This window comes from Cyprinodon tularosa, unplaced genomic scaffold, assembly GCF_016077235.1.
Source record: "Cyprinodon tularosa strain WSP-4 unplaced genomic scaffold, ASM1607723v1 ctg874, whole genome shotgun sequence".
Lineage (NCBI taxonomy): Eukaryota > Metazoa > Chordata > Actinopteri > Cyprinodontiformes > Cyprinodontidae > Cyprinodon > Cyprinodon tularosa.
Genome location: NW_024039645.1, coordinates 40,938 through 56,811, shown reverse-complemented (window position 1 = coordinate 56,811; position 15,874 = coordinate 40,938). Strand labels below are relative to the sequence as shown.

At 38.4% G+C, this 15,874-nt stretch overlaps 1 protein-coding gene across 5 annotated transcripts in view; it reads right to left on the bottom strand.

Moving 5' to 3' along the window:
- Positions 1-15,874, bottom strand: part of myh10 (myosin, heavy chain 10, non-muscle) — a 125,027-nt gene that overhangs the window by 104,265 nt on the left and 4,888 nt on the right. For 4 of the 5 annotated variants that reach the window (XM_038273494.1, XM_038273497.1, XM_038273496.1 and 1 more), the window contains exon 2: positions 13,931-14,313. In XM_038273494.1, coding sequence (XP_038129422.1) covers positions 13,931-14,275 — 345 coding nt within the window. In that variant the 5' untranslated portion in view covers positions 14,276-14,313. Of the gene's footprint in view, positions 1-13,930; positions 14,314-15,874 lie in introns of those variants that run through there. The other variant, XM_038273495.1, reaches the window with a different exon arrangement.

The window sequence follows — 15,874 nt, the reverse complement described above, 5'->3', positions numbered from 1 at the left end:
CTGATCTTGCTGGATTTTATACTTTACTTCCATAAATTGCAGGATCTTCTTTACTTTATCTTTGCCAGAAGATTTAAACTTCAAAAGCCTTGCCCTCATAATTTGCAAGATAATTTATTTATAAAGGCTATTTTAATTATTGTCATCAATTTGCACCGTCAATCCCGGCACATGCGCGCTTCATTTGCAGTCTGGACGCTGAAACAGGCTGCAGCGGGATGCTTCTCCAAGTACATCCTGCGGCTCTGATTGCAGCGATGAGAGAGATTCCTGCGGGAGAACGGGGTTGGGAGGGGGGAGGCGCCCCACGGCAGCAGCTGCCGCTGGAGGACAAGATTAGGAACGATACATGCTTTCACGTAAGAGTCTCCAAAAGCCGCCAGTGACACCGTAAAAAGTCGCCAGATTTGTCGCTAGTCACTTTAAAAAAAAAAATAGTCGCTGGAGGGGTCTGAAAAGTCGCTAAATATAGCGACTAAGTCGCTGAGTTGGAAACACTGCGCACCTGCGGCGCTGACTCGCTCTGCCGTATCTTCCCCCCCCCCCCCCGTTTCAGTCAAGTGGCAGTGATAATGGCGGCAGCGGATGACGCATTAATCGCGCGACACAACTAATCGATGATGAAATTCGTTGCCAACGCTTTTAAAAGTCGATTTTTATCGATTTTATCGATTCGTTGTTGCAGCCCTAATATAGACATCGTTGGAAAGCTTAGATTCTCCTTTATTCAACCACCTAGTTCATTTTATGGACACAGCGAGCAGCAAAGCACAATTAGCACAGATATAGCAGCATGTCAAAATGTACCATGACAAAGCAGCCACAACAAGCAAGCATGACTTTATTACTGCTGTTCAAAGAAGACTTATTATTTTCGAGAATAAAAAAAACAACAACTTTGAGTCATGTTTGAACTGATGCAGCTTGGGCTGCGTTTTACTCACCCAATTTTCATGTATATATTCATAAACTAGAAGGTTTTAGCTTCAACCGATCAGAGAAGCTGATCTGGGAGCTGGCAGGGAGAGAGACACAGCACTGCTGATGCAGAGCGCTATGATCACTCCTCTGAAACAGTTTATTGACGCCTAAATTAACTTAAAATGTAGAAACCTGCCAGCAAAATATGTTTCATTTTATTATCCTGGTGACTTCAGTTTGGATTACATAAAACAGTGAACAGTAGCGGAAAACCGCGAAGAGGCTGCTGCTGGGGATTCCCAGTGACAGCGCACCGCCGGTATGTGGGGGTCTGAGCGGCTCTGACTGAGATATATTTGAAAGCAGGATGGTAACCTGGATGGACTGACAGGGTTCCTACAGCATAAGGCAAGTTAAATTCAAGACTTTTTAAGACTTTTTAATGCCACTTGAAATAAAAATTTAAGACCAAATTCACAAGAAACACAAGAAAAACCTGCTTGCAACAAATTAACCCAAAGGTTTATTTTAACATAAACCACTGCACTAATGTTTCAAATGTTGAAAAGCTTCCCATACAGGAAGAAAGCTAAAAACACGCAAATGACAGATATATTTTAACAATTATTTAACTGAATTCACAAACTTTGTTTTAGCAGGGAACAAAACTAATCAGTTTTAAAGCCCCAACATAACCAGTGCTAAGTCTTTTTTGCAGCTATTTTTCTTTGTATGGTTTTCTTAGTATGTTTGATTTGGTGATAAGTGGAGGCGTTGCAGAGACAAGGGTGGAACTAAACTGAGAAATACCGGCTGTTTCTCTGTAACTCCATTTTGACGCTTTGTGTTTCGTGCTTCGCATGTGCGACTCCACTGCCTTAATTTCCATCGTTCTGAGCTTGAATGACTTCTTGCATAAATCCACTGAGCCTCATGTATGTTCCCTGGTTTTAGCCATGGAGAAAACTCTTGGCTGGAGACAATTTTGGTTACATTTACACTTGCTCATATTTTCCAGACAAAAAGTTAATGGAGCATCTCCCAAATGTCCCGGCCGCAACAACGCTTTATTGGTTCCGCTATCGGGACGGAACCAATAATGACGAGCCATTCTTTTCTTTAAATAAAAAAAAAAAGGTCGATTTTAATGTTTCTTTAGATTACAAAAATAAATCATAATAAAAATAATCCTATTTATGATGTTTTAAAAATTAAGACCTACGAAAGACTGATTTAAGACATTTTAATACCAATTAAGGCCTTAGTTTTATTTTGAAGAATTCAATGCCTTTTAAGACTTTTTAAGGACCCTTGACTGACTGCACAGATTAAGGTTTCAGGACTCTCTCACTTAAAAACATTAAAACTACTTTTTACCCACTGATCACAGCAAATGTAACAAAGCCGCTCTCTGCCATTGAACACAGGAGCAGCCGAAGCATCACACGCATCTGGACTCACTTTACTGGACGTCTGGCCTCAACGTGGACAGCCATTAAAAATGAAGCAGTAGGAGCTTTTTTGATGCTGAAATTGTGTGCTATGTGAACGCAACATTAGACCAAGAATTGAACATTCTCAATATAAATTCAAAAAGGAATAAAAATAAGTAGGAATTTGTAAAATTTATGAATTTGACAGCTGGGAAACTACTGGAAGCATAAAACAGAAACTAGAATTGCAATGCAGAACAATTTTAAACTAGTTTAGTTTAAACTTAAAGGACCTACCTCATGTTTTTAAGCCTTTCAAAGTTACCTATTAGTATATAGAAAATGAAATACCTTTAACAATATAGAGTATTGATTTGACCCAAAATATAGCCGTTTTCCTCCAACAAAGTGAAGCCACCTCTCCCCCCCCAGGGTGCTTTGCCATATCTAACCACTTCTGAAGGCCGAACAAAGCTCAAAACCACCAAAAGCCAAAAAAAATGATTTTTATGACTTAGATTTTAGCTAAAGAAAGAAAAAGCTGCAGCCCGGTTTAGATTAGCTGCTAAAAGAGCCGCTTCATCTTCAGTTGGAGCCATAATCATCTCGCTCTGCCTCACATCACCTCCCCGATTGAAGAAAATAAATGTTTGTTTACACTGCGAGTGCAGCGTGGCTGCTCCTCTGACAGCAGAACTCAGACATACTTAATCAAGCAAAGAACCATGATTTTAACAAATAAATAGCATTATAACATCGTTGGAATCTTAAAAAAAATCGAATTTGTACAAAAAAGGCGCTTACTTAGTGATTATGTTAGAATTTTCAATCAAATAATGACAACATTAAAAGAAGATTGGTACTTATTTCTGCTGTAAAATAAAGCAGCCTTGCGGTTATTAAAAAGAAAAAGAAAAATCAACTTCCGCTGTTGATGCATTGCAGCAAATTTGTCTTTAGGAAACAGTAAACAAAGTAGGAGAAGATTAGGGGCTGCAGCTTAGCAGGCTTTGCAGAACCTATCAATACGTAAACAAAGCCAATCCTGTTCTTTACTTTCCTGCATGCAAACTTTCAATAGAGAGAATAAGTTTAGATTTCTGTTAAGGAGTTACAATAAAGATTTGTTGAAAATGATATTTAGTTGAGTTTTTAATAACCTGAACAGGTTCCCAGCATTCAGCTACTACAGTAATAACTGTTAAAACACACGGAGGTCAGCAGGATGGATTTGATGCTGACAAGAAAAAAGAAAAATTGAAGACAGATTATTATGGGAACAGTTCAAGGAAAGATAAAGATAGAATAGAATAGAATAGAATAAAATAGAATAGAATAGAAAATCCCTTTATTGTCCCACAATGGAGAAATTCTGGTGTTTACAGCAGCAAAACGATTCTAGAAAAAAATGGTTTAAGCTACGTTTCCACTGCAGGCTTAAGCCCCACTCAGATTTTTTTGTGAAATCCGATTTTTTTTTTTGCGTTGCCATTCACATTTCCAAAAATAAATGCAACTTTAATGTGATCTCCTGTAAGGGTGTGCAAAATAATCGTCATGACGATGCATCGCGATTCTAATTTTTGTGATCTACTGCATCGATTCTTGCAGCAGATCACAAAAATTAGAATCGCGATGCATCGTCATGACGACGAGTCATATGAAATAAAACTTGGAGGACACTATGAAAATTCGCCCCGCGGTTCCATCACATTTCAAGTCAGATGCTTGGATGCATTTTGGCTTTAAAAACAAAGAAGGTAAAAACAGTTTCTTACCGCGTTCAGTGAAAATATCGCGAATGCATCGCAATATTTCAAATATCATGATGCTTCGTGATAGAATCTCTTCATGGCATGTGAATCGTGATTCGAATCGTGACTTCTTTGCCAATACCCACCTTACAGCTCATTCATACAGCTCAAGCGTCCCGCATGCGCAGTAGAGGACGCAATGACGTCACAAACCAGCGTGCTCCGTGTTTACGGAAGTAAACGTGGATGGTAGCGCTGAAGCGCGTCTAGCGATCTTTCCAAACCTTAAAAACTCAATCATTTCAAGATGGTTAAACATATATACTACTCTCCGCATCATCATCCGCCATGGTTGTTGTTGTTTTTCTTTTTGCAGCTTCTGCGCAGCAACATGAAGAATAGTAACTTATGTCGGGTATTAATGGCGTTCAGGTTGGATTAATGCGACCTGGCTGTTCACGCACAGGTCGCATTTGAAAAAAAACAGAAAGGCATCGGATTCAGGACCACAGAGCCAAGTGTCCTGGGTCGCATTGGAAAAAAATATGATCTGAGTTATTCAGACTGCCATGAAAAGATCAGATCCATGTGGGCAAAAACAAAAAAAATCGGATTTGTGTCACTGCAGGCTGCTGTTTGAACATAGCCAAAGAGTAGAGAGGACGACGTACTAAGAGACTGAATCAGCTGACCGACACATGTCTGCGTGCCTCTAATTGGAGCGTCTTCAACTCAACACTGAGGGACAGAAGAGAAACAAATTAACTCAAGATGAATTTAATAAAGTAGCCACTCCTGCCTGTTTGTCATCAGACAGAACAATAAAAAACTACTGAAATGAATCAATCTGTTAATCTGTTTGGGGTTTTTACTAAAGTGGGTTTTCTCTTTTCACACCAGCTCTGGAGGAAAATTCAGTTACTAGAATAGACAGATGTTGCTTATCAGTGAACACAAAGAGCTCCGTTATGGCGGTTCGGTTACCATGTGACTCAGCAGAGGCCTCCCTGCGTTGAGACATGTGGCTGGAGTTGCTTCTTACTGCATTTTACCACTGGGCTCTGAAAACAAACATCTCCAGGCTTTGCTTAAACTGAAAGTCTGACCATTCTGACAAAAAAAAATCTGTATAAGTCTGTATTTTGCATTATGGAAAAATCACTTAAGTAATAAACTGAAATCAAGTAAAACTAATAATAAACAGGTTATTATAAGTTAGGTCTACAGCTATGTTTTAGCAACTGGATAATCTAATGGATTATATTTTATTAATTATTAATAAATCAACATTGATAAACACTCAAACATTTCGAAGGAATAAAAAAGCAGCCCTGCTGAGAGCCGCTGGGCTCTGAACCCCAGTTATCTGGAAATTATTGTGATTTATTTTCAAACAGTGGCAGCCAGAGGGGTAGACTCACATGATGAGCTTTACTTCTGGACTATAGAGCAGATTGACAGATCAAAAAGTTTTCTTTTATTTTTTAAATGCAACATTTTTACATATATATATATAATGTTTTACAATCTTGGTATAATTACTGCTCTAGGTGGGTTTCTCTGTCAGCTAAAGACACGTTTTAGAGCCTCTCTATATTCCAATTATTTATTAATCAGAGATCTGATTGTTCCTTATGTTCCTAACAGAGCACTTCGCTCTCAATCTGCAGGTTTACTAGTGGTTCCTAGAATTTCTAAAAGTAGAATGGGAGGCAGATCTTTTAGTTATCAGGCTCCTCTCCTGTGGAAACAACTACCAGTTTTAGTCCGTGAGGCAGACACCCTGTCTACTTTTAAGGCTAGGCTTAAAACTTTCCTTTCTGATAAAGCTTCTAGTTAGAGTGGCTCAGGTTATCCTGAGCTATCTCTATAGTTCTGCTGCTATAGGCTTAGACTGCTGGAGGACATAGGGACCCCTTTTTCATCATTCTGCTTCATTCTATCTCTATTCTCCCGCTCATGAGCCAAGGTTTTTAATCTTGAATGCAAAATGTTGACATCATTTTTCCAATTTTGGTGTAATTATTGCTCTCAGTAGGTTGCTTTTTCAGCTAACTCCAGTTAATGATTAATCAATTAATTCAATAACATATCCCATTAGTACTTTCTGCCCTATTAAATGCACTAAATTTGGAGCTCAAGTAACAGTAAGGAAAGCCTGTTTAGATTCAGCTACTGCAGTTTATTCGTCTCTGATGTGATCAATCTAGACAGGGCTCATATCTTCCCTACAGGAGCTGCCACAGCGAGGGGGTCAGACCAAAAAAACAACAACAAATCCATGCATGTGATGCAAAGTGCTGTGGTTGAAGATCGACAATACGGGGCTCATTTCTACGCACTGAAAGAAAAACATTTCTGCAACCGAACCACACTGGAAAAACACATGAAAACTAAGAGAACGGCATCAAAACCAGAGGGAGGAGTGCTAACAGGAACCTTTAGGTCTGCAAACACTGTAAAAGGCTAACACTAGCTTTATATTTGGATTAAAGGAATAGCACACCCAAAACATGATTAGCCTTCATTTTCTACTCACCCCCATGCTGAACAACACTCTGGACTACTTTTTTGATATCTCAAATGCATCTGGAGATCTGGGAGGCTTCTTGCTGTCTGCTGACATTCAAATAATGGAGGTCTATGGCGCCCGAGGCAGAAAGGTCCATAAAAGTCCACAAAAAACGTGTCAATATTCCTCCATACTGCTCGTCTAATGTATTCCAAGTGTCCTGAGTGGAAAGCATCCAGAATTTACTCGAAACAAAGTCATTTAGAATGTTTTTAGAGCATAAACAGTAGTGTATAGGATTTCCTGAAAGCGCGCGCCGGCGCGATCACGACGCTACGGAAGCCGGCAGACCAAACCAGATGAAAGTGCGCATTCAGCTCGGCAAAGAACTCATGCTCTTCCTCAACACTGAAGTCCTCAGACATTTTTCTTTCATTGTTTCTTTCTTTGCACAGGTAAACAGCACATTTCTTCTTCTACGCTTGCATTATTGGCAGAGCAGACGCTGAATGCGCACTTTCATCTGGTTTGGTCTGCCGGCTTACGTAGCGTCGTGAACACGCTTTCAGGAAATCCTATACACTACTGTTTATGATCTAAAAACATTCTAAATGACTTTGTTTCGAGTAAATTCTGGACGCTACCCACTCAGGACACTTGGAATACATTGGACGAGCAGTATGGAGGAATATTGACACACTTTTTGTGGACTTTTATGGACCTTTCTGCCTCGGGCGCCATAGACCTCCATTATTTGAATGTCAGCAGACAGCAAGAAGCCTCCCAGATCTCCAGATGCATTTGAGATATCAAAAAAGTACTCCAGAGTGTTGTTCAGCATGGGGGTGAGTAGAAAATGAAGGCTAATCATGTTTTGGGTGTACTATTCCTTTAAAATCCCTTCCTAGGCCACACTTACAGACAATACAACCGCTGATCTGCCTCAAGGCTTTGTTAAACTCTGTTTAACTATCCAGCAAACTGCTACGAGTGTAAAAACTTAAAAAGGGGTCCCTGAAGCCCCTGTGTCTGCAATTGTGAGCATAAAATCAACATCTCAGTGGACTGCAGCACAAATGTGGGCAAACTTTGTTGGTTTTAGAATCAGAAATACTTTAATCCAACCAATGAAGAAAAAAACTATTGCAAAATTGTTGTATTTCCCTTTTATAAGAAATGCAAAGAAAACCAAACATGAATCAGTTTGTTTACACCCTGGTGCTGAAATTGTATGTTTTATATTTAAAAACTGAACTGCATTAAATTCATTCTGCTTCTGTGTCACGTTAATAATAATCCCACACCATAACCTTGATCGTCATGTTTCATAGATCCATTCACATATAAGCATATATACTCAAATAAAATACTTCCACAACTGCACCAAGAGTACATACTTTCATGAAATATACATGGAATATACTACGTATTACACTGTTCTCTATCAAAAGGGGGTGACACTAATGTGTCCTTAGCTGACCCATACTTTGTGGTTTTCTCCAAAGCAGGAACGAGATGATTACAGCAAAAGTATCTTTACGGCTTCACAGAACCAAACATTGAGAGGCCTCATCTTTTTCCTACAATGCAAAAACGTTTTAAAATGAGCAAAAATGTCTTAAAATAAGTAGGGATGCACGATATTGGGATTTTGGCCGATATCCGATATGCCGATATTTTAAAACTCATGTAGCCGATAACCGATATCGATACCGATGTTAAAGCAGGACAAAAATAAGTAGTCATTGAAAATAGCAGTTTTGTTATCCATTTCTGACACTTTGAAAAATAATATACTCAAATATATTTTAATACGCTGATATAAAATTGATTTTTAAAAATGCAGTATCGATCTATTTTACTTTCAAAATCTGGTGAAATTTCATCGTTCTGTTACAAACTCTCGTGATATTTTGCAAATTCTTGTGAGATTTTGTTAGTAAAATAGATCGATACCGCGTCAATATATCAACATATAAAAATATGGCAACATTTGGTGAATTTTCGGGGGATTTCGTAGCATAACGATGACATATAGCAATATTTCATTAGTAAAAGAGATTGATATGGTGTTTTTAAATGGCAATATATCAGCATATGAAGATATTGGGATATTTTAATGAATCAATATTTTTTCCCTGGTCTTTAGAAGTTTTTAAGTCTGTAAAAAAGAAGTTTTTGAAGAAGAAGAAGAAGTAGTATTTTTTTAGACTTTAGAAACTCAGAAGCTGATCAAATATCGGGTTAAATATCGGTGGGGTGGCCGATGTCCGATATTCAGTTTTAAGGCTGATACCGATTGGGGGGCCCATTATATCGTGCATCCCTAAAAATAAGTGTACTTACCCTTAATTTCAGTGGGAAAATAAGATAATCTTCTAATGGAATGAGCATTTTTATCTTTAAAATAAGGTAATCAAATATTAAGCACTTGAAATAAGACACTGCAGTTATTTTCTTATTTCAAATGTAAATTGTCTTATCCCACTGGCAAAGTGTCTTACTTACCTGATCAATTCCAGAAAAAAAATATTTATTTTAAGAAACATTGACTTAGATTAACATTTCTTTAATCATATAAAGCCTGGAACTCAACACTATTTCTGACATTTTGAATTGAAAGAGCTTCCTGGATGTGAAGCGAAATTTCTTCAAACTTGGAAACAAAGTCCATTGGATTGTTTTTAATTTTATTTATTTCGGAATGACTATGTCCTGGATGACTGAAAATCTTCACCAGCAATAAACTGAGGTATTATTAGTTTAAGTTTGTGTTACACTGCAAAAAATGGAAATCTAATTAAGCAATTTTTACTTAAAATAAGTTTTTTTTTTCTCCAATTCAGTACGAAAGTGAGACACTTTGCCAATGGGACAAGACAATTTACATTTAAAATAAGAAAAAGCAATTGCATTGTCTTATTTCAAGTTCATATTATCTAATTATCTTATTTTAAGAGTAAAGATACTAATTTCATTGGCAAATCATCGTATTTACCCACTCAAATTAAGGGTAAATACACTTAATTTAAGACATTTTTACTTATTTCTAGATCATTTTTGCAGTGTATAAATGTTTTACTTGCTTTACTACCTGTTTATACCGTGTCTTTTCTTTACTCTGGTTTTATTCTCCTTCTATTTTATTGTTTATTTCACATAAATTACATCAAATTGTCATTGTGCTATAGAGATATATACATAAACTTGCCTTGCCCAAATTAAGGAACTTAAAGATTCTCAGATTGTATATATTTTTTCTGAACCCACTAAGCTTTAAAAAGATGTTTCCCTGCCTAATAAAATTTCCCTCATAAAATGTGATAAACTGAAGTAAATTCTAATGTAACAATGTTTAAAGCACAAGCTGTAAATTACAGCCATGCTTCATGTCCAGGCTATTCCAGGAATGCATGAAGTGGGTCATAAGCACAGGGGAAATCAGAAGATTATCTGGAACATTACAGCCTTTTCGGATTCAGTTTCATTTCAGATATGAAGACGTTTTTGTTAGACTGCTGTGCAGGAGTGAAGCAGAATGTCTGAGCTTAATAAACGATTGTCTACTGGTGCTACATGCTTGTTGAGGAAGGAGGGATTGCAGAACCCATCTTCAATGATTTTGCTTAGTAAGTTAAAAAATACAAACTCCTTATAGCAATATCTGACACCACAGAAAAGAAATAGGATGCAATATTTATTAGCTGCTGTCCTTAAAGTATCATGCCTAGCTGTCCTTAGAGGATATACCTGAGGCCTAAGAGTGGTTTGGACAGGAGATCAAGCTGATGTTGATAAATTATAATCAATATTTCTATTGAAATATTCAGCATTAGTGTCTTAATTATATACTTTCTTAAAATTGTGCAGCCCCAAGATTGATTAACCAAAGTTTGATCCTTTAAACTGGTAATAAACTGGAAAAGCAGGATTGTTTCCTAATGTATTATCTGCCCATTTAGGGAAACTTTACTAGACTGAAAATCTCCATCTTGTTCTCCCTGAGGTGAATATCAGGAAAACTAAAAACAGAAGTAGAATAAAGATTTCTGAAACGTAACGACTTTAGTGCCTGTTTTATCATGTCAGCTAGTATTAGTGATGATACATGCCATATGGAGATGATGAATTGATTATTAAATCAGACTAAATGTGATTTGAGCAGCAAAAAGCGTCTGCTGCTTCATTTTCGATACTCTTCCTAACTGTCAATCATTCTGGTGATATGTTTACGTAGGGCCATCATTCGTGCTCGTCCCGTTAGCTATATTTTTCTGCGCACTTTCAGGCGTATATCTGTGGTGAGCTACGGTTTCAGACAATCATTGAAGCTCAACTCTCTCACTGCGGTTCTTTGAAAATATCTGAGGGTCTGAAGTGTATGAGAAGAAAAGAAAGGTATGAGAAGAGGCAGATATATCCCAGAATGCTTTGTGCAGAGAGCTCTCCTACAAAGCATTATGGGATTTGCTGTCACAGCGGCCTAATAGTGACTAATAACAAAGATGGTGCAGGCACTGCACAGAGGACCAATGGAGAAGTGATCATCCGTCCGAACTGTCAGTTAACTGAATTCACTATATACTCCACTATATAGTCCAGCTCTATATAGTGATTGAGGGATTTAGGGAACAGCAACTTTTCAACAGAGCGTGCACGAGGAGAAATGGGCTTGTGCACGCTCTCGCACATGCATTTTTATTTAAAGTGGAGAGGGCGGGTCTATTAAAATACCGTATTTTCACACACATAAGGCGCACCGGACTATAGGGCGCGTTTTTTATATACAGGTACATGTCCTCTACTACCTTTAAATACCTCTACTGCGTATTTAAAAATACAGCGGGGGCAAAACTGAGTATGACTGTGCTTTATTCATGTATTTATTACAAAGTATTAATCAAACCTGGCAGCTGGCCGTGAGACAGACACATCGCAGATGACACAGCGCTGTGGTCACTCCTAAATTAACTTAAAATCCTGAAACCTGCCGACGGAATATGTTCGCTTTTATTACCGTTATCCTGGTGCCTGCAGCTAAAATTATTTAGATGAAAAACACCTGCCAGCAGCCGCGGTGAGGCTGCTGTTGAAGGGATTTACTGTCGGCGCACCGCTGGTATGTGGGGGTCTGAGCGCCTCCGACAGAAATAGATAATCTGGATGAACTGACTGCAATTATTAAGTTTTCAGGTGCCCTTTCTCACTTAAAAACATATTAAAACTACTTTATTCCCACTGATCACAGCAAATATAGCTGCAAGATTTAGATTATTTAGATGAAAAAACACCTGCCAGCCGCTGCGGTGAAGAGGAGGAGACCCGCCCAGATGCTGCTGTTGAATTAAGTTTTCAGGTAGAAAAATAGAGCGGGAGCAAAACTGAGTATGATTGTGCTTTATTCATGTATTTATTACAAAGTATTAATCAAACCCATCAAAGTCATCATCCTCTGTTTCTGAATTAAACAGCTGCGCTAAATCAGACATGCCAGTTTCCCCATCTGCGCTGTCAGAGTCACTTTCCGTGCAGCGCGGCTCCTCAGAAATAATGCCGGCTTTTGCAAAAGCTTGAACAACAGAGCCAGCAGACACGTAGTAGTCCAAGCATCTACAATCCATCCTCAAACGGTGGCATAACTTGCCCGGCGCTGCCTTCCACTTATCCTGAAACTGTGGTCTCCGTCTGTCATCCATCGCTCCCACGCCGCTCGCAGCCTTACTTTGAACGGCCGCTTCACACCGATGTCGAGCGGTTGAAGCTCCTTTGTCAGACCCCCGGGATAACGGCGAGCACAGCATTCATTTGATTCACCTTTTTTTCAAATCGGCTGTGAGATGGGCACGCAGCGATGGTGATGCGTGGAAAAAACCAACTAGTCTTCTCAGATACACCTGCCTCAGCCACGCATCCATCCAGCCTTTTTCATCTAATATCATATGTCATCAGAGCGCTGTGTCTGTCTCGCTGTCAGCTCCCAGATCTGCTTCTCTGATTGGTTGATGCGGCGCGTCCAGCAGCAAAACTTCAATTTTTCCATCTCGAGCAGCAGCAGCGCGTTGGCGGTGCTTCAGATGCTTAAACGCTCCCGACGTGCTGCACCAAAACGCGCTGCAGGACCTTTTGCTGCACCTATACACCCGTCAACCATTGACTTTGCATGTAAACTCGCTGCTTCTGCTGCACCTGCTGGGTCCGGTTCACACCGATGTCGAGCGGTTGAACAGCGAGCACAGCGTTAATTTGTTTCCCCATGTTTTTCACATCAGCTGTGAGATGGGCACGCATGGAGTTACATATTAACAGCGATGGTGAGGGGTGGAAAAAAAAAACACCTGGTCTCCTTACATTCAGCCACTCTTTCATCATCTCCTCAATGAGGTGGTCTCAAAAGTCGCAGTTACAACACACATAGGGCGCACCGCACCATAGGGCGCACCGCACATTTTGAGGGAAAAAAAAGACGTTTAAGTGCGCCTTATAGTCGTGAAAATACGGTATTCGAAAAAATTAAATTCAATTGAATTCAGTTTATTTCTAAAGCGTCAATTCACAATACTTCATCTCAGGTCACTTTCCAGTTCACCAGATCATCCAGTCAGATTGATTCAAAGTTTTCTATCTGAGGAAAACCAGCTGATTGCATCGACTCATTGACTCTTCAGCAATCCCTCACACTAAGCATGCTTGTAGCGACAATGGAGAGGAAAAACTCCCTTTGAACAGGAAGAAACCTCCAGCAGAATCAGGCTCAGTGTGAGCGGCCATCTGCTGAGGCCCACTGGGGTTCAAGGAGACAGAAGCAGACATAGAAAAAGAAGCATAGATACAAAAGGCAGCTGTTAAAGGCGGCCCCGTCCAGGAAACAAACAGCCAGGCAGACGAGCTCCGAGCCAGCTCCCATGTCAGAGGATGAAGAGAGCACATCCAGTTAATCACAGTCAGAGAAACAGGACTACACTGGAAAACAGGCTGATCTGCAACATCTAGAAACAAAGGTGTTGATGGCAGCAGCACAGCTGATATTTCTCTCCAGGATGGAGTCACAGCCAAAAAAATACCAAAAACCTCCACAATACCTTTAAAGTCAGGTACCTCAAGAGCATCTTTGATGCTCCTAAAGGGCGTCAGGTAAACAAACCAAAAAAAAAAAATCTAGATGTTAACACATGTAGAGATGCTTAGAAAGAGAAAGGCCTTGATTTTCAATCTATAACTGCATTTTACTGCAGTACTAGCTTGAAGCAATGCTAGCTCATAAATTTAACATGTAAATATAATAATTAGGCTTAATGCTCTGGTTTACTTACATAGATGAGCCCTGAGTAGTATCGGTCTTTGAGATTGTGAAGCACCGACGCCTCATTCAAGCAAGTGAGTTCAGCCATGTCTTCCACCTTGGTAAACTTGGGGGGATTCATTTTCTGGATGTCATCCTTGTTGACCACCGCCTTCTTCCCGTTTTCCGCCAGCTCCACCACCACTTCATCGCCGCGCTCTTCGCGGATGCTCGCCGCTTCGAATCCGTTGCGCTCCGATGGGATCCAGACCAGCCTCTTGGCGGTCCAGTCGGCCTGAGCTGCGGGGTTGTAGACGACGGCGCGGTCCACAAAGAGGTACCGCTCTGGGTCATCCTGCCCGCTCCTCTGTGACATCGCTGCGGGGAAACCAGAAGTACAGCAATCTGGGTCACCTGCATGGGAGGAGAACATGAATGGAATTTTATTTATCATTCAGATTAAGGTGGAATTCAGAATAATAAAAAAAAAAACTCCTTCATAGCTGGGAAAGATTTGGGTTTCATCAGGTCACATATCTAAATAAATTATCATTTATCCATGTATTCATCCATGTATGATATACTTCTGTCTTTCATCTGTTTTCCTATCAGCCATCTATTTTTCATCTACCCGCTTATTTTCCATCTCTGTTTTTTGCAGTTTTCATATCTAAATGTGCTTCAGAAAAGTCGATGAATGTTTGAGCCTTATGAAACTCACTAATAGCCGAACTGGCCAGGTTCGTATTTTCCCATTCCTTGGGTGGCGAGCTATGAGTAAGCGTTAAGCCTCAGCCTAGAAAGAAGCACCTGCAACTTCCATCAGAAGTAAGAGCCGCTGCAGCTTGCTTCCCCCAACCCACACACATCCACATACCAACATCGCAATATCATTGATCACATCTCACAACCAAACTTTTGGGTCAATTATACATCCTCGTGGGGCTATATCTCTAATTTAATGCTTTTTAATGCTCTTAGAAATAATTTTAATGCCATCAACAAATACCCACACTGCAAAAACGATCTAGAAATAAGTAAAAATTCTTAAGTTAAGTGTATTCCCCCTAATTTGAGAAGGTAAATGAGATAGTTTGCCAATGGAATGAGTAATTTTACTCTTAAAATAAGATAATTAGATAAAATGCACTTGAAATAAGACAATGCAATTGTGTTTTCTTATTTTAAGTGTAAATTGTCTTGTTTCATTAGCAGAATGTCTCTTTTACCTCCTCAATTCAAGAACAAATGCACTTATTTTAAGAAAAAATTACTTATCTAGATTTAGATTTTTTGCAGTGCATGACTCTTATAAATACACGCACACATATACACTGCAAAAATGATCTAAAAATTAGTAAAAAAGTCTTAAAGTAAGTGTATTTACCCTTAATTTGAGTAGGTAAATAAGATGATTTGCCAATGGAATGAGTATTTTAACTCTTAAAATAAGATAAATAGATATTATACACTTGAAATAAGACAATGCAATAGTGTTTTTCTTATTTTAAATGTAAATTGTCTTGTTCCATTGGCAAAGTGTCTCACTTACCTCCTTAATTTAAGAAAAAATGCACTTAATTTAAGAAAAAATTACTTATTGAGATTTACATTTTTTGCAGTGTATATACACACAGATATACATATAGACATGTATACATATATACAAATATATATATATACATATATACAAATATATATATATATATATATATATATATATATATATATATATATATATATATATATATATATATATATATACAAATATATATATATATACACAAATATATATATATATATATATATACAAATATATATATATATATATATATACAAATATATATATATATATATACAAATATATATATATATACAAATATATATATATACAAATATATATATATACAAATATATATATATACAAATATATATATATACAAATATATATATATATATATATATATATGTCATC